We start from the raw sequence: 23,467 nt of genomic DNA on the forward strand, positions 1-23,467 counted from the left end.
AAACTTTATTATAGGAATTAGAAATTATTAAGCCTTTTGGTTTTATTAATTCTATGAAAACATTTCTAATGAATCCCCTCATCAAGTTATAAATAGGAAAACATTTCCTTCCCCATTTTCTAGTAAATTAGCCACCGAACACAAAGAAGGATTCTTTCATTACAGTACAACACAAGCATTCCCTCTGAAATATGGCTTTCTGGAAGATTCTAGATTGGCTGTTTTGCTGGAATCTGCAGTACTGGAAGGTTGCTCTTATCATGAACCTCTTGGGCAAAGGATTTAGAATCCTTTCCTAGGCAAGACATCCCCTTCTCCCCCCTCTCAACTACACTGAGTAGCTTTGCATTTCATTCAATGAATTAGCTTTTATTTTCCATAATAAAAAGTGACTTAACTTTAAATATGATTTTTTCACTTAGCTTATGTTGCTAAAAATTATAAACTTCTAAAAACAACATGTTTTTCATGTTTCCATACACTATTTGTAAATCTGTGGTAACACTACATTCATTTATTCCAAGTACACAATTCAACAAGACATATGTCTCTTCAGGGGCATATTAATATTACTTTTAATGTTTAAAATACATATACTATAGGAAGTGGCTGATGGGGGATTTCATTTTATAGCCTAAAGAAAAGATTCTTTAAAATCCTCTAATTTGTCAATTCATTCATATTCTCTTCCTTCAGAAATTCATTATAACTAGTACATTTATTATTGCCTATGAAGTACACTTGGCTGCCAATTATGTCAATATGTATTAAAAATAATTGCTTTGTCAACATTAACCAACTACTAGAAGGAAAAATGACAGAACTCATTCATCATTTTATTAATTATATGACAGCATTTCTAATGAATCCACTCATCAAGTTATAGAAAGGAAAACATTTTCTTCCCTATTTTCTAGTGAGTTGGGCACTGAACACAAAGAAGGATTCTCTCATTACAGTACAACACAGCATTCCCTCTGAAATAAGGAGCTGCTTCCACATCTGGGAGGAAAATTAAATCTAGCCTTCCTGCAGTTCCTTCTTGTAGGCTTTGTAGAAGACTTAATTGAACCTGGCACTTCCTCCAGGTTTTCTGACACAAAGCTCACTGTTTATTACTTTTTGAGTAATTGCAGAATGCAGTGCATCCTTTAGATGGTGTGCCATAAGTTAGCATCTGGATTTTGGCTTTTATTTTTGATCTTGGGTCCCGAGTGGGTATCGATGAAATCTAGCTTCTCTACTTCAATCTTCATCGATGGTTATATCCCAATCTCATACATGTCCTGAAATAAGTGTTTGTCTAGTTATCTCATGATTGTCACAACTCTACACATTACTGGCTATCCTTTAGTTCAGACCTTGTACATTATGCTTGGGTTTCTGCCTGTAGCATTTCATAATTCTCATTGATAATTTAGGAATGGACTAATAGCATGGAGCTCTAGCAGGTCTGAGAGGACAGGGATATATTTTGGTAAGTCCCTCAACTGTCCTTTGAACCCAGTAGCAATAAATCAGATTTACCCAAATAAATAAAATAAAATGACTATTGCTTGCTATTTCGACATAGAGGATATGAGCCTTACAGGATGATCACAACAAAGAGCCTATCTGTGTCCCACGCTGGATGAAGAATTGCCAAGAACAGGCTGGGAAGACGGTACTAGAAGAAGGTAGTGACTTGCATGAGTCTTGGAGGTTACCAAGATTTGGATTGGCTGAAAGAGATGGTTAAGTGTGGGCAAGTTGCATTATATGAGGATAAATTCAGCTGGTAACATGTGATATGGTCTAAGGGGACTATTTCTAGTAATTTGGCTTCAGGTGTGGTAATTTGCAAACTAAGAATCTCCGACTAGGCTGATTACAACACAGGACTCTAGTCCACAACCCCTGTCCCCTGCTTCTACTGCCAAAGATTCTGATAGAATGTGAAAAGGAGAATTTATTCTTCTAACAAGTTCTCTGGAATTACTTTCATTAATGGTATAAACAATCCGTGAGCAAAATGTAGCATTTCTAGAAGGTCAGATAATAAATAGTCTGATTGTCTATAAATGTCTCTGAAAGTCGGGATAAGGAGTTTGTGCTTCATCATTAAGGTTATGAACAATGTTAAGCAGTTATCAAAGAAGGTGGAATAAAATTGAAAAGAAGAAAGGCATGTTTTAGGAAGGCTACTCTAACTACTGTGCTGAAAATAAGTTGGTAAAGGAGAGGACACAATGAGGAATTTCACAGCTTGTAAGGTCAAACTGCTAGGTCCTTACTATGGATATAAAAGAGCCTAGCTAAAGAAGAGAACTGATATAACCCTGCCGTCCATTCTCCTTTAAACTAAACTAAAATTAAACACTATGTGTGTGGTAGATTTTTTAAAAATACCTTGCAAAATTTTTAAGGTCGTGGATGTGTAAATGTAGGCCAATACACTTCAAAAAATTGTCAAAAATGAAAATACCAGCTGGAGTGGCAAAGACTCCTAATCTCAGTGAGCAAAAAGTTGAGGTAGAAGAATCAGGAGGACAGACCAACCAACCAGTCAGCCAAACCATTCTCAAGTCCTCAAATGCTGTGTAGGTATATACCTCAAAAAATAAAAGGAGCTCTGAGAGAATCTCAAGATTCACATTCCAAACAGTATGACTTATAAGAGCCAAATATGGGAATAATGTCAGTATCCCACCCAGATATGTGGATAAAGAAAATGTAGTTTATACATACAATGGGGTGTTAGTCAGCCTTAAAAAAGGAAGGGGATTTCTTGGGCACCATGATGATAATTCTGAAATTTGGGAAAACAAGGGAAGAGGATGTTGAGTTTGAGGTTCACCTGGGCTCTATAGTTATTTTCAAGTCAACTACATCTTGGATGGATCCCAAAGTCATTAGACTAAATGAAATAATCCAGACACATGATAGTATGTTGTATGATTCTATTATGTGAAATTCCTAGAAAGAGAGACAGGAGGACAGAAGTTGCCATGGGCTTGGAGGAAGTGGATTCGGTGTTTAATATGAATAGGGGCTCAGTTTGGTATGATGAAGACATTCTGAATAGAGATGGTGGTGATGGCTGAAAGATGCAAAGACACATAAAGTTACTGAGTTTGGAGAATTATGAGTGAACATGGTAAATGTTATACTGTTTCTGACAAAACCTGTAACTGACTAAAGCATTCCCTTAGGTAGACATTCATTTGATTTAGGTGGGATGTCTTAGTTTCTTTTCCAATTGCTGGGCTAAAATACCCTGACAAAATAAAGTTAAGGAAGGAAGGAAGGAAGGAAGGAAGGAAGGAAGGAAGGGAGGGAGGGAGGGAGGGAGGGAGGGAGGGAGGAAGGAAGGAAGGAAGGAAGGAAGGAAGGAAGGAAGGAAGGAAGGAAGGAAGGAAGGAAGGAAGGGTTTGTTTCCATTCAAGATTACAGTCCACCATGGTGGCCAAGTGGCAGTGGAGAGAGCTTGGGCAGCTGGCTCCATGTCATCCACACTCAAGAAACAGAACAATGAATGCTTGGGCTCAGCCAGCTTTCTTCTTTTCACAAACTCCAAGACCCAAGCCCAGAGAGTATAGTAACACCTACTTTTAGTGAGGGTGTTCCCATGTCAATTAATGAAATCAATATAATCCCTTATAGGCTGGTTCAGAGGCTAGTTAATCCCCTACAGTTGTGAGCTGAGTCTTGTCTCCCAGTGATTCCAGATCCTATTAAGGTGATAGCACTAACCGTCACATGTGTCCAGGAATCTTCTCTTTAACATTAGGCCTAGGAGATTAAAGACACACATTTGGAAAGAAAACATCTCTTTCTCAATGTTTTGGTTAGGGTTTGTTTCTATTGCTGTGAAGAGACACTGTGACCAAGGCAATGCTTGTAAAGGACAGCATTTAATTGAGGCTGGCTTTACAGTCTTTGAGGTTTAGTCCATTATCATCATGGTAGGCAGCATACAGGCAGACATGGTGCTTGAGGAGCTGAGAGAATTCTACATCTTGATCCAAAAGCAGCCAGGAGAAGGCTAACTCTTCCATAGTTGGAGGAGTGTGAGCACTAGGAACCCTCAAAGCCTGCCTACACAGTAACACACTTCAACAAGACCATACCTATTCTCCCAAGGGCACATCTTCTAACAGCGTCATTCCATGTGGGTCATGAATTCAAACACATAAGTCTGTGGGGGCCAAACCTATTCAAACACTCAACTCTAGAGAAAATGACTCTTTGGGAGAAATTTCTTTTGGATGTGGATACTGTTTTGCACAATGGGAAGATTTTCCAAGTAACTAGAATCATTCCCTAACCTGTACATAGCTGTTTAAAACATTTCTCTGACTCACGATATCCAAGAAGCAGTTTGTATGCAGGGCTCTGCTTCCAATGTGAAGACAGCCATCTGGAAGTTTCCTTTCCTGCAGGTGTGTGTGTGTGTGTGTGTGTGTGTGTGTGTGTGTGTGTGTGTGTTCTAATAACTATTAGAGGCAGAAACAGAGCAGTGTAAACAGAGATGATGGGTTTTGAGTGGCTGAAGCAGAATGCCTGAATTTATGACTTGAACTTTGCACAGTTATTGACTGGATGGGAGCCTTCTGCAATGCGTATTAATTAATACAAGGCAGAAAGCAGCTCAGCAAGAGAGAGAATAGGATATGGATGAAGATAATGGGAGTTAGAGACATGGAAACAATGGAAACAAGATAACAAATGTGAACAAGGATCTGAATTAGGGCCCAAATGATTTAACCATGGAGACTACAGAGTTGATCGTCCCCAGCCTGAACTTGTACAGCACATTAATCTACTGGAAAGTATACTTACCACTAGGGAGATTTCCAGGAACTGAAAGGATAAAATGTATTTGACTCTTGCCACTCCAAATAATAATTTAAGGGGAAGGACTTCTTTATAGTTTGAATCAGAAGTGTCCCTACAGGCTCGGGTATTGAACACTTGAAGCCAAACTGGTCATTCTATTTTGGAAAGTGGTATAAATTTTAGGTGTGCCCAACTGGATGAAGGAGGTCATTTTGGAGATTATATTTGGTCCTTAGCCCTTTCACATCTCTCATTCTAGATCCTGTCCTTTGTAAAGCAAAGGACATGTTTCTGCAACCCCGACAATTTGCTTCACCATGAAGCCAGAAACAACAGAATCATGAAACACCATTCAATGAAGTTTTGGGAGTCAAAATTATTAAGAAAAGAATATATTTGAAAGATAGATATCAAATACTTATTCATCCTAAAAGTATACTTGTATCATAATTGTCAGTGATTTACAAAGAGGTTTTTGGAATTAATCCTTAATTCTGCCATATTTACAGTTTTTATACTGTATCTGTTACTTTACCAGCTCCTGTGACAACTGTTTAAAGAGTTAACTTGATGTTATGCTCCTTGTAGATTACTGGATTCAGTAAAGTTTGATTGCTTGAAACACCAATGATATATCTGGTTACTGAGGTACAACTGCTTTTCTGTGTGTAAATGCACTGAGCAAGGGGTTTGTTGGGTCCCTAGGAAAGAAAAGGAAAATGGACTGTTGATCACAGCATGGTCCTGTTCTCCTAATGCTTTGTAATTTACAAATGCATTCCATAGGCTTTCCCCTCTGTTCTACTTCCAAACTGAGACTTGGTAGTATTATAAAATCTGCTTTGGAGAAGGAAATGCCAGTCATAACAACAAAGTACACAGCAACTGTCCTGCACAGTCTTTCATATGTCTCACTGTTATCAACCTATTTAAATTCTCTTATTTATCCCACAAATATACTTTGAGTATTAGGTGCTGGAGAGACATTGGTGAGAGAAAACAGATGTTTATATTCTTATGTATTATAGTCTATTAAAGGTAAACGTTCCTAATTAAATAATAAATCAATATTAATTTAGAAGTAAGGTCAGTGCCCTCAAGGCAAAGGACATAGCTTTATGAAAGAGATATTTGGTCTAGTCATTGAGGAAGTGTCCAGTAAATTGAAAATAGGAACTGAGCAGGATTCAAGCATCCTCCCTGGGCCTTCCTTACTACTTAGTTTCTTTGGATCTGTGGATTGTAGCATGTTTATCCTGTACTTTATGGCTAATATCTATTTATAAGTGAGTACACACCATGTGTGTATTTCTGGATCTGAGTTACCTCACTCAGGATGATACTTTCTAGTTCCAACCATTTCCCTGAAAATTTCATGATGTCTTTGTTTTTAATAGCTGAGTAGTATTCCATTGTGTAGATGTACCACATTTTTTATCCATTCTTCAGTTGACAGATATCTAGGTTGTTTCCAGTTTATGACTATTACGAATAAAGATGCTATGAACATAGATAAGCAAGTGTTCTTGTTTGAACCTCACTAAGAAGGGAAATAAAACAGACATCAGAGGCAGATGGAGGGAAGGAATTGGGTGGGAGAGGAGGTGAGAAGAGGAATGGGGATGGAGATCAGGTGTGAGGAAGGGGCAGGAGAGGGCTGGGAGAAAGAATAGAAGTTGATGGGGGGCATTTCAAGGACTAACTGGAGACTTGGGGCTGGGAAGGCTTCTGGCAGTCTATGGGGGTGACCCTAGCTGAGACTCCTAGAAGCTAGGGATATGGATACTGAAGTGGCTACTTCCTATCTCCTATTGCTAGGTGGGACTTCTAGTTGAGGGTGGAGGACATCAACCCACCCACAAAACCTTTAACTTAAAATTTGTCCTACCTACAAGATGTGCAAGGATAAAGGCAGAGCAGAGATTGAGAGAATGGCCAACCAGTGACTGGCCCAACTTGAAACCCAACTCATGGAAGAGAGCCAACCCCAAATACTATTAATGAGACTGTGTTGTGTTGCAGACAGGAGCCTAGCACAACTATCTCTGAGAGGCTTCATTCAGCTGTGGATGGAAACAGATGCATAGACCCACAGCCAAACATCAGGGAGAGCTCAGGGAGTCTTGTGGAAGAGAGGGTGATAGAATCGAACAAGCTGGAGGGGTCAAGGACACCACAAGAAGACCTACAGAGTCAACTAACCTGGGCCCGTGGGGGCTCACAGAGACTGAACCATAACTAAAGAGCATTCAGGGGCTGGACCTAGGCCCCCTGTCCATTTGTAGCAGACATACAGCTTGGACTTGATGTGGGTCCCCTAACAATTATAGCAGGAGCTGTTTCTGACGCTGTTGCTTGCCATTGGATACCCTTCCCCTAGCTGAACTGCCTTATAGGGCTTCAGTGGGAGAGGATCCCCTTATGCCCTGCTGGGACTTGATGTCTCAGGGTAGAGTGGTACCCAAAGGGGCTTTCTCCTTCTATGAGGAGAGGGGGAGAGACTTTTGAGAATTAGACTGGGAGAGGCAGAGGGAGGGGGATTCAAATGGGATGTAAAGTGAGTGAATAATTACTGGAAAGGGGGAGAAAGAAAAAAAGGCACTGGTCAACTTAGTGGGTGGTGAGAAGAAATGGAAAGGGGAGGGCCCTGAGAAAGAACAGGTTGCTTTTAAGAACTGGGAGAAGGCTGGTGTGTCTTCAGCACTGGACCAATGGGATCAATCTGCTGTTTACGTTAATCCCACCTTTGAGCAGAAGCATGCTTAGACAGCCAGGCAAAGCCCGACCTGGAGCACAGTCATTCTCAGTTCTCATTTTCTGTTCCTTGCTAGAGAGCTTAATGTTTTCTCCAGGTCGGTTTTTGCATTGTATTTAATAAGCATAAAAGTGTAGTGGCAGACGTGGTCCAAGGATGGAGTTGTATGAAGAGATCTCCAAGTACTCATGAGAAAGTTCCAAGAAACCAAGACAAGGGTCTTTTGACCTTGGTTTCTTCAAAAACACAGAGCTGTTCCGGATTATCTTTTGTGTCTGTCCTGGGTGCAGTGGATAGGAGTGAGTTTACTTTACATTATTCATTGCAAATAGCTATTGTTATTTGTTTATATACCTCTATGGAAAAGCATGTTTTTGTCACTTGTGGCTTACCCTTGTGATTGTACACTTTACCTGTGTAACTTCTATTAACCCCCAGAATATGAATTGCCAAATGTGCTGAATAAAGTTGGCTATTGCGTAAGACTTTATTCTGCTTCATTTATTGACTCCATCCTCCCAGGTCTCACTATTCTATAGCAGTAAACGGTGTAACATGCCCCAAGAAGGACAAAAGACATCTAGACAAAAAGCTAATTTGTGTCCGATAAAGCAGGGAGGAGAAACAGAAAGGGATGAGCTAGGAATTTATGATGAGGGAGCTGAGCTCCTGCAGAAGGCTGGAGGAAGGGGTGACCCAAACTGACAAAACCAAAGATGGTGAGGCTGGCATTCTAGTTTCAGGGTTTTGGGTTTGAAATGAGTATGGTTTTGGCAGTTGCTCAGTCTTCTCACAGAGGAAGAGAATCTGGGACAGCTTCTTTCCTAGTCATTGATGCTAGAATCCATGTCCGTCATAAAGCAAGTTCACTTCTGTCCTCTCAACATGGAGAGCTGAATGGAGTCACTGTCTCCTCAAAGTGCTAGGACATCTGACTGTGTGGCCAAATGTAAGGTTCAATGACATGAAACCAAACCCCCAAGGTTCTGTGCTTCCCAGGCAAGATGCTTTGTACCTAAAACCGTTTCCAGAAATAACTACAGGACAAGGAAAGGCTACACTCAACAAGACACAATATTTGTATACCTAAAGGATGCACAAATGTTAGTCTTTTTCAAAGGAAGGCAAAGCTCAGAGGATTAATATGTTTGGAAATCAATTTGAGGTCTTCACTCTAGGAAAGTGTTCAACAGACAGATGCGAATGGTTCAGGGATGTCTTCCTCTTTCCATGCTGGATGGTTTCATGTGCCTCAGCTTTTGGCTGCCTTTTGATACAACCTAAGGTTCAAAGTTCAGCATTTCTTTTAAGCTTCCTGTGACTCCTTAATGGGGCATAATATAATTTCTTATTCTCACCCCCAATATTTTGCCTTCAGGCTTTGAAGAAGGCAAAGCCCTTTCACTGGAGTCCATAAGCTTTGGTGTTATTACTATGTTATTCTATGGTTACAGCATAACCTAGAAGAAGCTAAAAAGTGATAAAAGGATGCTTGTCAAGTCTCCAGTGCTCATATTTGCAGCTACCAGTGTGCCAGTTCCCAGATGACAGTATCTCTTCTCATATATCCCTACTTCTATATACCATGCAGCACTGCAATAGGTAATATTGACATAATTAGGTCATATCATTAATGGTATATGCTTTTACCTTTATCTCTGACAAAGCACAGAAGTTTAGAAAAGACTGTGAATTTAATTAGACCGGGTAACTCAAAATTGCCACATAAAATTATTTTTAAAAGATAGATGTAAGATATCCTACTTTGTATAATGGATAAACTAAGATGTGTTGGCTAGGCTACTCAGTCTACACTGAATGTATTATGTACTTGAAGAACAAAACCAAACACACACACACACACACACACACACACACACCAATAATAACACAAAGCTCTGAGTAATAGGAGTTGAAACAGAAGGTGAGAGAAAAAAAAAAACCTCATGTTCCCAACTCAGATTCCTCTGCACAGTATACACTTAGTCTGTGCAGAGAACACCTGATTTGGGAAATGGCAACATTCAACTTCAAAATGAAATAAAGCAAGAACATTCCCACAAACCAAGAAATGCTTAATACAATGAATTCACTAACTTCAATGTGACCCTTAGATGGGAAGGATCTAGTCAATATGCAGTGATCCTCTTATCTTTGGGGGTTCATTTGGAGTTACCCCTCTCTTGCATAACTGGAATGGGTGTGTTCACTCCAGAGCTTTATGTATCTTGTATTATCCCCAAAAGAAAATACCCATGAGAAAGCTCAAGTCTCTGAGTCACCCAGATTCACAATAACTAACAATAATTTTCATTTAAATACTTAGTGGGTTCTTGTGGCCAGCATGACTACGGACGATACTTTGGGACCATTATTGAGTCAACTCAGAATTATTTGAACACAAGTATTATGAAATGGTGACTGCCAACTGATAACCACAGAGCTTACTAAGCCTTACCTGTGACAAGATTTTTTTTCCTATGTGTACACATCCATGAGAATGTTTAATTTATAAATTAGACAGCAAGAGATGAACTACCAAGTCATCCAACTCACGATAACTAACAGTAGAAAGTTCCAACAATATGCCATAATAAAGTTTGATGACTACGCTCTTTTCAATCTCAAATTTTGCTATTGTATTTCAGTCAACATTTTTCCCTTTCCCCATTAAGTGTGGTACTGTCATTTTCTGCTCAAAAGAAACACTGTGGCATCTCTTGGCATACTGGGTTTCCAGCACCATTATTGTGTCTTCGGTGACATTTTTGAGTCAACACCATAAGAACATACGCAGCAGGGTATTGAGATGGGCAATTGATAGTAAAGATGGCTACATATTGCTAGTTTAATGGGTAGCATCTGCAGTGGAGATGTGCAGACAAATGGGCTTCATGTCCAGATATGACATAGCAGGACAGAAAGTGATCTCACCCTACCACTTACAGTGACAAGGTTTAAAATTTTAGAGTTTGGTTCTAGAGTTTTCCTTTTCTTCTTTTCAGATTGTAGTTGACCTTACTCCCCTGCCCCCCATGGGTGAGGAGAACCATTGTGTGTATTTCTGTATATTCAGAAAAATACTCAGAAATATATACTTAGCTCGGAGATATCTCAATTTGGAAGGCAGGTAAGGGAAGACTTATTTTGTACTTTATTTTTCTGCAAACAAAACCCCAATGTTCATGTCTTAAATGTTATCAATATTAGTTTAATTATCTTTGTAATGTTAGGTATGCATTTCATCTCACTAGCTGTACAGGTGCAGTATGGGGGCAATTACACCAGACCCTTAGTACTTGCATCTCTCTGTCTTTCTGTGTTGCCCAGTGCACAGCAGCCTGTAGAGACGAGATGTGCAAATAGTTTGCAAGGATTCTGAGCAAATTACATCCTTTCTTTTTCTCTTTTCTAGAAATGACAGTCTGGGTGCCTCAGGAAGGGGCTGCTGTGGAGGGTGGAGGAATGATTCAGACAGTGTTTAAAAACAGCCCTCACTTGCACAAATATAAAGCCAGTGCCAGCTCTGACATAACAGCTCCTCTTCCCTACAATTTTCTTCTTGTTCTCTCCCCCATCCTTTATCTACCAGACTCCTTAGTATTTATTTTAACACAACATTATCTCTACAAAATGCCCGGAAGTTATTGTGCTGCTTCAGGGTAGGAACGGCCCCCATTTTCATGTTCCCTTCAGTCCTAGTTAATGGCGGGTGTCTGACCGTTAGCATCTGACGTCAGACACTCCAGTTGGCCATTCTCTCCTTTCTCAACACAAGAGGCCCACCATGTGGAAATTAATAACAGTTCATCAGTGATTCCATACAGTCTTGCTCTGGACCTTTCTGTCATGTGGTGTTGCTTCGGTGACAAAAACATTTCCAACAAAATAATACATATGAAGGATTTTGAAGTGCCTTGGCTTACTGACAAAAGTTCCTATCTATTTTTAAAGTTAACCACAAAGTGAACTTTAAATGCATGTCTATTTTAAAGCACACAAAATTTTGTTTAATGACATGTAGACAGAAGAATACCTTGTGTATATACTTAATTCAAATACATTAAATCAAACTTTTCTTACTCTAAGTCCTGGCTACTTTAAGTCACGCTAGACTGGAATCTCAGATATTTGGCAACTGCTCAGAGTGTTCCTTGGTGGTCTTTCCTCAGTGTAAGGAGCAGTGAGTTGATGGTAGACTCCAGCAACTCCAGTAACTGAAGTCCACATGGGCACTGCCTACTGTAGCTGCCCACAGAGGGATCTGCACAGAGAGCAAAGTCAGGCAGCCTCACATTGAGGTGAGGACCTATCTCATCCCCAGCCTCCCATACAGATGCTCACAGGTGAGATACCATGGGCCACACGAAGAATGTCCTGGGAGCTTCAGTTTCAGACGCTCTGTGTTCTGTGTTTTCCCAGACCTAAACTAAGGAAGAGTTTCTCAAGGAGACACCTGCTTTCACCGCCATCTTTGTGTTGCTCCTCTTTGGAGATGAAACTCAACAGAGACAACTAACCTGGACGCATGGGGCTCTCAGAGTCTGAATCACCAACCAAAGAACAAACAAGGGATAGACCTAGGCCTTACCTCTCATATGTAGCAGACACGTAGCTTGGTTTCACTTGAGTCCTGGACAACTGGAACAGGGGCTATCCCAATAGCTGTTGCTGGTCTGTGGAATATGGTCTTCTAGCTGGGCTGCCTTGTCTGGCCTCAGTGGGAGAGGAAGCGCCTAACCCCGCAGAGGGTTGAAGCGAGAAGGTGGGGTGGGTGGGATACCAGGGAGTACTCCACCCACTCAGAGGAGAAGGGGAAGAGGATGGAAGGATTGTAGAACGAGGTGACAGGAAGGGGAGTGAGATGTAAAGTGAATAGGTAAAAAAAAATTTTCATTAAAAAAAGAAGCTGAGTGTGGGACTATGGAAGAGAAGATGTGGTGCTGGAGAAAATGGAAACACGTGATTCCTGACCTTTAAATCCAGGTTCCTGGAAATGGACTCTGCGATAATTTAGTGCTGTCTGTAAAGCGTCCTCCCTAAGGCTTACCCTGGATGCTTTATTGCCATAATAATTATAGTCATTTTTTATTTATTGCTCCTTGTATGCCTAATTGCTATGAAACACAATAAAATTATGCACACCATCCAACGTATCATATTAACTAAGATTTTATTCCATTTTTAACCAGATTACATTCATTCCCAGTCGCATGTTGTTATTTGTATAGCTCAGTTCTGTAAAGTTTTAACAGAGAAAAGCCATTCTCAGAAGCTAAATCAAAGTAGGAACCTTAGGAACAACTACAGAAAATCGAGTTTTGTTTATCTATGTAAAACCATTTGGGTTTCAAAAATCCTCTTTCCAATTTTTTTTTTTTAATGCTTCTCCATGGGCCTGGCAGGAGACGCCTCTTCTTTGGTAGGATTCTGAGCTTATGTGGTCTGATTCCAAATTTTTTTTTCTCCAAAGTATTTAACTAACCTGACTTAGTTCACTATATCTAGTGCAACTAGCTGTGGATAGTTCGTGGGAGACATCAACGAGAAAAAGCAGAAAGAATTTGTAAGGTGGTAGGGTTGGGTGACATTGATGAGACTCTTGGAGCCTATCAGTAGAGCAGCAGAAGGACTGGTGCACAGACCTTATCCCATAGAGTCACAAAGAGTGACAGCAGAGACCTGTGTAAATAAAATTCATCATTATTAAGATTTCCTCTTAGGTCATTAAGTCTTTTGGATTTTTTCTTTTTTTTGGGGTTTGAGGATTTTTGATCTTGTGTCATCACAAAATATATATTCAATACATATAAATATCTATGCAAAAATTTTGGAGACTTTCAGGAAAATATGTCAAAGAACTTTCATTTATTTATGATGTCCCAAACGCTGACCAAAGGGTACTTCCACATATGGGACCCTGTTTGGACAACCTTTGAAATTTGGCATGTAATATTTCAAGAATCCAGCAGAGGGCAGGCCTCTCAAATGTAAATGCTTTGTGCCAAGGTGATCCAACTTGGTTAGCAAGAGCTGATTGTTGCTTAGATAGAAGCTGTTGGCTTTCAGAGATCAGTGTCACTCTTAAGAAGTAAAAAGTAAGGAAATACTGCTAAGCCCTAGATGAATTCGTGGTTGTGCAGCCACAGGTCTTGTTTTCTCTCTCTCTCTCTCTCTCTCTCTCTCTCTCTCTCTCTCTCTCTCTCTCTCTTCTCTCAGTTTCAGTTTTTGCTTTTACTTCGAACCCTCTATCAACTTTCCCACTTCTTTGCCCCAATATGACAAACTACCCTCAGAAAATAAAGCATTGCAAACAAAGGATCAAGCAAAAAAAACACCCACAAAATCAAAGTCTTAGGGAATTGTTTCTCTCTGAGGACATGAGTGTGATGTCAGTCCAAAGACAACTTCAGTTGCCAAGACATAAGTTAGGAGAAGTGGGGACCGAGTGCTTTAAAGAAAGGATACTGAACATGGACAGATCTGCCTTTGGATTTTTTTTTCTTTGTTTCAAGACATTGCTAGCTCCATAAGCCGTTTGTAGTTCTGTGACTCTGGGGGAGTTACTAAATAGTGTTGTCTTCGCTTAGGAAAGCTGGATAACCTGCTTTAGAGCTCCCCGGGACAAAGAGGACAGCTGTATGAGTAGTGTCTAACATCGGGCACAGAAAACACCTTCAATGTGATTATCATAATAAATACCTTATTCCAGTGATATTATACTCATTCATTATCACAGGCATATGAGCCTATATTGCTCTATTATTACTCTTTTCATAATGGCCCACCCCCTCTCACATGACAGGCAGTCTCTGGGGGCATTACTGTAAGGTCTGAACTGTAGGAAGAGGGCACGTTTTTTTCCATGGGGAGCTGATACATTACGAGCAAGTACGGAAGGAAAATGGCCAACATGGAGACTCGTCTGCTCTCTTATGGAAATTAGTTGATGGAGCTGGAGCTATTGAAACCGGAACATATTCCGTCCGTGGGAAATGTAAGAGCTGTTTTTATATTTGTGAAGAAATCGGATCCAGAGGGGTCTAGACACGAGGCTAATGCTGCAGAGCAATTGGGCTTTGCTTTCGGCTGTTAGCTGCCAAGGCGAGTCTGTGCCCCCACCTCAGCTTATGACTATTTCTCAGCAAAGGGGTTCTTGAAGCTAATGTAGTGACAGGCTGAAGTTGTTTCTTAAGGGAGCTTAAGTCTTTTCTGGAGCTTATGAGTCCAGAAAAGACACAAAAGGTCCTGAGTCAGTGACACAATTTCCTAATTTGTCCTTCCCTCTTAGCAGAATGCTTGAAGGAACCAGGCTTTCTTCAAGAGGTAGCTGTTGGCCTTTCTGCTTGGATGAGAAGGTGCCCTGGGTCTCTGAAGCCCAGGAACCACACAGTTTTGAGGTGGGACAGTGTCCCAAAGGAAAAGCATCCTGAGACACGAGAGTCTCGGAACCACATAGCTCTAAGAGGAAGCCTCCTCAGCAGAGGCTGTGCAGCTCCCAGGGGAGCGGATCCCCAGCTGAGCTCTGGAGCTTCGGAGCCTCAGCTCTGCGCCTTCTCTTTGCTTCTTTTCTTCTCTTCATTGCTTCTTGTTGTCTTCCGAGAGTCACACCAGGCATGAAATCTCATAAAAGAGATTTATTGGAGGTACCAGGGTTCCTCTGCTCATAGAAGGTTCCTATGCTCCAAGGAAGTAGCGAACCGCAGCAAGGAATTGGACAAAGCACGGTGCTTATACAGCGGGTTTGGCAGGGTGTGTGACACTTTCTTGGGTGGAGATTTCTAGGGTGAGGATCGGTGGGATTTCAAGTCCTGAGCTTGGGGGAGCTCAGGGATTGGTGGGTTTTTGTGAGACATTCAGGGATTGGTGGATTTTCCTATTCAGGGATTGGTGGTTTTTATTCAAACCTTTCTCCTAAAATTAGCATGCCTTTTGGGAGGGTCCTGTTGAGGGGTTGGAGATGTCCTTTGTGACAGTTACAGAGGCTGTACCATCCTTATGACAGATCTGGGGGAGGGGGCTGGCTTCTGGAGCTCCTGGGGTGAGGTGGCAGGGATGGCCACTTTACTGCCTTGAAGATTTACAAAGTTTACAAAGTACACAAAGTTTACAAAGTTTACAAAGGGAGTCCACAGAAGGGAAAGCCTTTCCTGCCGCTTGAGTGGCTTGAATATCCCATAGTAGAAGTTTGTGATACGCAGCACCCTGCAGGTCTAAGCCTCTTCTGCCCTGGCCTGAGCATAATAACATAAGCCTTGTGTTACTAAAACTGGCAACCTCCACCTTCAGTAGCTGCAGCAGACACGCACAACTGTTTAGCCCCAGTGGACTGCCTGACTTTCTCCCAGCATCCAGCCCTACCATAAAGGGCACCTATCTTTCTGACCATTGGACGTTAGAATGTTTGAGAGCTACCTAGGTTACTATACTCCTAAAAGTAAGTGAAAAATTAAGTGATTAAACATTCAAAGCATTTTCTTTTTTAATTGAAAAGGTCACGATCACGTTTAGAAGGAACTTGAGTCTGAGAGGCAGGCTCTGCCTTGAAGGTGATTAGAAGGGCTTGTCCCACAGAGATGGAAAATGGGGCATTGCAGGCAGGGGGCATGGCAACAGGATTGTACTGATCAAGGAAAATCTCATTCTGAAATTCTAAGGCTGAAAGAATTTCCCATGTGAGGAGTTAAAGGCAGGAGCTGGTGCAGGGGCCATGGAGGAGTGCATTTGGCTTGATCTCAATGGTTTTCTAGGTCCGCTTTCTTAATGAACCCAGGACCACTAGCCAGGGGATGGCAGCACCCTCAATGAGCTGGCTCCTCCCCATCAATAACCAATCAAAAGGCTCATCCCTAGGAAGACTAATTTTCCTTCTCTCCGCAGTTGTTAATTGCTTGTAGCTCTTCACTAAAACATCAACTTGACAGTAAACAAATCTGTAGCATGTATTCAGACTCACTGAGACTAAACAACTCATTACCGAATGATGAATGGGTCACAGAAGAAACCAAGAAAAACGCATTTCCTGTAACTAAAAACGCAATTCAAGAAAACTCCTTTAACTGCCCCTAGAACTACACGGAGGGCCTCATTTAAGGGAATATAAGTGGCCTCTCAAGCTTTTTTTTTTTTTTTTTTTAAACCGATCAGATTCTACACATGCGCAGTAAGCACCTTCCTGGCTGGCACACAGGACAGCCCTCCAAGTTGAATGTGCGCCCGCACCTGGCACGGGCCTGGGTACCGGCTAGTTTGTGTTTATCAGCGTTGCTTGGCTACCGCGTTGCCAACTGCTCCTGCAGTTGACAGTTCCTGTATCCACACGGAGCTTTCCTGCTATGACCTTGTGGCGAGACTTGGCTCTGGGTTTTCTTCGATATCAAAATCTTTAGGCGCTGGCTTACTATAAACTTCCATTCCGGGTTTAGGGGGCCCTTTTTTTAACCATAGTCTTTTTTGGGTTGGGGATGTGAGAGAAGCTTAACAGGAGGGAAGGAGCCTTCGAAGCAGACATTTACCATGCAGATGCTCTTCCACAAAAAACAAAGGACGCCCCTGGGCTTCTGTGATGGCCTGCATAGTACCTTCGTGGGATTTGGGAGCAAGGATGAGAGAGGGTGCCGACCGCCCAAATACCATGCCAGCTATGCACCTTATTATCCAATCCACAAGGCCGCAAGCACGGGTGACGTAGCCACAGTAAAGAACTTTATTGAACGTGGAGTTTTTGCCATGGAGCAAACAGATTGGAAGTACAGGTAACGGTGGGGTTGGAGCTGTGAGAGAGTGAGCAGGTACCTTGGAGGGAGGCACAGGAAGTGGGAACTAGGCTAACTTCCTGTCTGAGGTGAGAAAAGAGAAGCGTATGCCAGTAATCTTAGGATACACAATTGGGAAAGGTGTAGCACCAAACTGGTCCTCATTAGCTGCGAAACGAATCAAGATCAGTGCTTCCAGTCCTCGACAGTTCTCCTTTTAGAGTGCTTACTGGCCTCTTCAAGGGTTTCAACAAAAATACAGCTTTAGTGTAGCCATTGCAAAAAGCATGTCACACTTCTCATGGAAAGGTGCAGGAGAGAAATTTCTAGTATGTGTCAACTTCCCATCTAAAAGGGTTTTTTTTTTTTTTTTGGTTTGTTTTTTTGTTTTTGTTTTTAATTGAAGGTTGATACTTCATGTCAATGTATACCCATGTATTCACATGAATGCAGGAACAGGCATTTCTTACTGAGAGATTTTAAATGCAAGGACAGCTTTGTGTTCCCATATTTATGTATTCGCTTATCTCATGCTCTTTAGTTACAGGTGTCATGTTCACTTCATAGCTTCCTGTACTTACTGCCTCCTTCCCTCGCTAGTTTAAACACTCCTAGAGAGTTACCAGTGTCTTCCTTGTAAGCCAGGCATGCTCACAAGATTGACAGTGAGTTCTGGTTTTTCCTACAAGGGTTAATTCAGTGACTTCTGTCACACAATAGGGCAACTTCCGTCACACAGTAGGGTTCATTGGCACCTTTGGCAGGTTTCAAATCGCTAAGCTCATCTTGGCTTTTCAGTGGTGTCCTGCCTTCAGGCCACCACTGTTTCCCATCCCTTCCTGGGCAGATGCCTGGATTCCCATTGTTCTGTGGCTTTTATCGCTTCGGTTTTCTCTGCATCGGTATCCTAAGAGGAGCAGGTCCCATGAGAACTGCCCAGCTCACACTTTTCTTCTATCCTCAGGGCTGTGGCCTCTGAAGCTGGATGCTCCTTTCCACCATTCAGAAGGCTCACAGCAGAGCGTCTGGACACCAGCTCCATGCTGGTCAGTAGGAAGAATCTATATTCTAATCTACAAGAACAGCTCACATTTGAGGAATGTTGTCACTAGTGAAATTGCTCTTTGTAATAAGAGGCAATGCAGCATCTTTTCTTCAGGAGAAAATTAAAACTTAAAATGCAGAGTCATTAAGTGCTCCTTGGTGATTATAATGGCACGCCAGTAAGCTTTAAGAAAATGCTTTTGAAATTCATAAAAATCCCTTTTGTGCTCACAGGACTGCTCTGCATTTTGCCTGTGTCTATGGCCATCCAGAAGTGGTGACTCTCCTGGTGGAGAGCAGCTGTGAGATTAGTCCAAAGGACATTAAAGATGCCACCCCTCTAATTAAGGTATAGTTTAGCCATCAGCTTCAGATGATTTGAATTTGAAATATATCATTAGATGAAAAGATGAAGCTAGGTGATTTTAAAAGGCAACTAAATACTGAAGCCTGTGGAATGCCGATCTTGACATCTTTAACCATTCCTGTGTTGGCATCACTTCCACAGGCCTCCCAGTGCAGACAAACGGAATGCCTTGATATTCTCTTGAAGCATGGTGCTGACCCAAACATTATGGACTGTAGTGAGAACACTGCTCTGCATTACGCTGTCTACAACGGGGACATCAAAACTGCCACTAAGCTGCTGGAATACAAGGCAAACATTGAAGCAATAAATGAGGTATGCACGGCCCAGCTTTAATTATTGGAACACGCAGATTTTTAATAGCCATGTGTATGGAGAGTCAATTTTCTGTGTTTCCTTGGGTGAAAATATTTTGAAGTGACTCAATCACTGAAGATGCCACTGTAAATAGTGGCACTTTGAAAGAAAGGGTACATGGTGCAGCTTTCTTGAATGTATTTCTGACAAATATTTGTCAAAACAATGAATTTGCGAAGGCTCTGATTTGCCTGTTTTCAAGTCTTACAAAAGCTTTCTCTTGACTAGTTTAAAATGACAACCAAAAGAAAACATTTGCCTTTGACATCAAATTTACTTTGAAGGAGAAGGAAATGTTTTATGACAACCGGACATCTGGATGCTCAGACAAGTTCTGCCATGTGATCAAGCTGTGAGTGATAAAGCCAAAGGAGGAGGGAAGGGGAAGTTGATAAGAAATACTCACGAAAAGACAACTGGGAAAAAGATAATTGAGGGAAAGCATGGGTTTTCTTTTAAAGATTTATTTATTTATTTTATGTATATGAGGACACTGTAGCCGTACAGATGGTTATGAGCCTTCATGTGGTTGTTGGGAATTGAATTTAGAACCTCTGGTTGCTCTGGTCAACCCCACTCACTCAGGCCCAAAAATTTATTTATTAATATAAGTAAGTACACTGTGGCTGTATCCAGACACACCAGAAGAGGGCGTCAGATCTCATGGTTGTGAGCCACCATGTCATGGGATTTGAACTCAGGACCTTTGGAAGAGCAGTCAGTGCTCTTACCCACCGAGCCAGCCCCCTTGAGTTGTTTGTTTTTTTTTTTAAATGACTTACTTTATGTATATTTATTCTGTGCTCTACAACTTGGTGATAATAATTCCTAATTAGAGAACATGACTAGTTTACAAGCATGCTTAGAGGTGAACTTTAGTAGTACTCTGAAGAAATCAGACTGTCATTGAATCACTGGCAGTTACACAGAAAACAAGAAGGGGAAAAAAATAAATGACTCACCATGAAATGACCCTTGTCAGGCAGAAATTGCCACTTGGGTAAGAGCCTGAATTCTGCTCTCAAATCTACGATGCTTTGATGGGGCTTGGGAGAGTTTTAGACTGCATTTTCATATAATCAAGTTATATTTTGAATTCTCTTCTGTTGCTTCTGCCCCTACTTTGCAAATAAAATGGAGTTTTCAACAAAGATGGTGTTTGTTTTTCTCTTCTGGCTGAATCCTGAAATAATAAAGAGAACTTGTCTACCTGTGAGAGACACGGTGGAAATGATGACTGCCTGCTTCTCCATGCAGAAGGAAGAACTAAAATTGGGCAGCACAATGACTGGACAAGTGTCTAGACGTCACCTGGAATCAGCACAAGTATTTAAACATGTTTCCTTTAGGATTTCAGATCCTAGAAAATAATTTTACTTTTTTTTTCCACACAAAATGTAAACTATACCCACATAAAGTGTTTTATTTTTTAATTTAATTTTATTATTATTTTTAGGACTAAGAACTCAGTAGAGTCCGTAGATATAAATGGTGTCCTTGAGGTCTGAGTCCACAGGGGCTGAATCTACAGGAAAGCCTTTATTTCTGCGCCCCTCCCCCCTTTTCAATTAAAAAAGATTGTGGATGGGTGTTTAGCCTGCATGCATGTAAGTGTACAACATGCATGCAGTACCCACACAGGCCAAAAGAGGGCGTCAGATTTGCCTGAAACAAATTACAGATGGCTGTGAGACACCTTGTGGCTGCTGGAACTAGGACACAGGTCCTTTAGAAGAGCAGTGCTCTTAACCATGGAGCCATGTCTCCATCCTTTGGACATTCATTTTTGTTTTGTTTTGAGGCAGGGTTTCTCTGTGTAAAATCCCTGACTGTCCTGGACTCACTTTGTGTTGGGGCCAGCCTGTGGCTCTCATGTCCGGGCTTGAGCCTGGGATGCATCTTGGAATCTGGAAGAAAAGAGATCTAGGCGGGTAAAGAAAGAAATGGAGTCAAGACTGAATTCTGATCAAGACTCAACTTTAATGTCGGCAAACACGCTTTATAAAGAAGAGGGAAGGCCTATTCCCAGTCATGCAAAGTTCCTTTGAAGTTGTCAGATCAGCCTTTTAGTAGGAACTCTCGAAGATCACAGAAGTTAGCACCGAACTTCTTCGAGAAGTTCTCCGGAAAATCTCGGAGAACTGGTTCAGCCTCAGGCAGCTTCGACCTCAGGCAGGTAGTGGCACATCAAAGGAGAGTGATGAGAAGCAGCACAGCAGGTGGCTCTGCCTCAGTGGCGGATGGCCTGAGGCCAGCCTAGCTAGGCTGGAAGGAGGTAACATTTCCCCCCCTTTAAATAATATTAAACAAAACTGGACTGAGGCATAAAACTTATTTATGCTCTAAAGTCCTGCCTGGGAATAATGGTGGCTGGCGGCTCTGCCTGTCTTAGGATCTCAGATCCTCCCAAACCATCCAATTCTGTCATAGGAGGTTACATGCAGCTAGGATGTGTAATAATTTACACAAACATGGCTCTGTGGTGTTTTATCAATAACCACTGCCTTTTGGCATGTACCCCTGTCTTAGATTGGTATGATTCCGTGATCTGGTTGCCCGTCACTGACTGTCAGGCCTTCATGGCACACCATATTCCCAAATCAGACCAAAGCCACAATATGTACTAGAATACTTCTTGCTGGACAATAATAATAACTGCCACCTGCATTGTTGGAAGCAGATTTTACTCCTGTTGCAGTCAGGCTGAAGGGTGTTGCTGGCCTGCTTGAGAAACAAAGGTGGGACAGTGGGAAGCAACAGTATAAAAGCTTCTTTGTGTAAGCCCAGGTACTTTATTCAGTTGCAAATTAGCAACAATCAAGCTCAGGCTCTGGCCTCCAGGTGTGGGGGAGCTGGCTATTAGAATTAGTAAAAAGGCCAGAGATTCTCTGGAAGTGGAGGCTGTGCTCCTAATTAACTTTGCTAGGTAATTAAGAGTTTTAGCTATCTTCAATAGGAATCTCTAATATTGGATTTATTACTAGACCAGTCCAAGATTGAGTTAGAATAACTGGTCACATTGAAGAAAATAGAAGAATCATTATGACTATTACATGACTAATCTTTCTAAGTCAGAATACACAGTCTCTGATATTCTTTTTACCATAAAGTTAAAAAGCTTGAAGCAAGTCAGCTTCGCTTGTCCAAACTGGAAAAATGGCAAGCAAGGACGGATCAAAGACATGTATCCAATTTAGCTTCCTTGTCACTTCAGTCAGGGCACTGAGCCAACTCACCTGCCAGCTTGCCACACGAATTAGCCATCATGCTTCTGCAGCGTTCTGTGGAGAGAACCTATGTTTTTCCCTTTCCTAATAAGGTAGCTGTTTAGGATCAAACCATATGCCAATAAGTAGATCCTTTTAAGGTACTATAAAGCATTTATTAAGTTCTTTGACATCTAAATTTCAAAATTCTAAAATAAAAATGTGATTAAAATAATGTGCACGGGAATACATTAAATAATATACACATGGATATATAGTCCCCCTTCTTTGTCTTTTAAGAAGTTAAAGTTTTAAAGTTCCACAATACCTTGTCCTTGAGAATTAATAATTTGTTGATAAAACATATCAAATACTTGACTGTTATAGTCAGTATTCATGTAACATGGGCAGTGACTAATTGCACTTTCAATTGTTTCTCTTAAAGAGTGGTTGTAACTAGAAGGCTTGAAAAATTATTAATGGTCACATGTGCATAATTTATTTATTTATTAACTTAGAATAAGAGTATTTATTTGCAGCAATTTATTAAGTATAAGTCCTCAAGAATTAACACTATTATGTGGGAACAAGTAGTAACTGAGGACGCTAATAGCAAAGAAATTGACATATACAATTTTCAAGAATATTAAAATATTATCTTAAATCATAACTGAATATATAAAGAGCAAGATTATATATCCAATCTATCTTACATATAGGACCTATAGATTGCCTGAGATATAAATCTAGCATGGCATTGCTTTAAGATGTCCAGGCAATCCAGAACAATTTATTAAATATCTAAAAACAGCCTTCTTAAAAGGACAGCATTTTTTCTATGAGTTGTATATGCATAAGCAATTGCAAATTTGAGAATTAATAGCATCTGAAGGATGAACAATCTTAAGCAATTGTGAGCTCTGAGATATAATATTGACTACTAATATACAAATTAAGGTTTGATTGTTCAGCATTTTAAAACACCATTCACAGCAAAACTTCATAGATTAGGCTGGCCTTGAACTCATTCCTCCTGACTCTGCTTCCAGAGTGCTGAGACTGAAGGCATGTACCACCAAACCCAGCCCAAGGAGATTCTTAAAGAAATGTGGGACCGGGGCAGCTGGGGCGCAGGGTCTGCTGACACTCGCCAGCTACCCACAAC

General features: G+C 41.1%; 1 protein-coding gene across 1 annotated transcript in view; it reads left to right on the forward strand.

Moving 5' to 3' along the window:
- The first annotated feature begins 16,848 nt into the window (after positions 1-16,848).
- LOC110289830 (ankyrin repeat domain-containing protein 36A-like) overlaps positions 16,849-23,467 on the forward strand; it is a 179,688-nt gene continuing 173,069 nt past the window's right edge. Inside the window, exons 1-3 of the mRNA XM_021156225.2 lie at positions 16,849-17,328; positions 18,607-18,721; positions 18,881-19,054. Of these exons, the coding sequence (XP_021011884.2) occupies positions 17,090-17,328; positions 18,607-18,721; positions 18,881-19,054 (528 nt within the window). The 5' untranslated portion in view covers positions 16,849-17,089. The remainder of the gene's footprint in view (positions 17,329-18,606; positions 18,722-18,880; positions 19,055-23,467) is intronic.

Source organism: Mus caroli, chromosome 2 (assembly GCF_900094665.2).
Source record: "Mus caroli chromosome 2, CAROLI_EIJ_v1.1, whole genome shotgun sequence".
Lineage (NCBI taxonomy): Eukaryota > Metazoa > Chordata > Mammalia > Rodentia > Muridae > Mus > Mus caroli.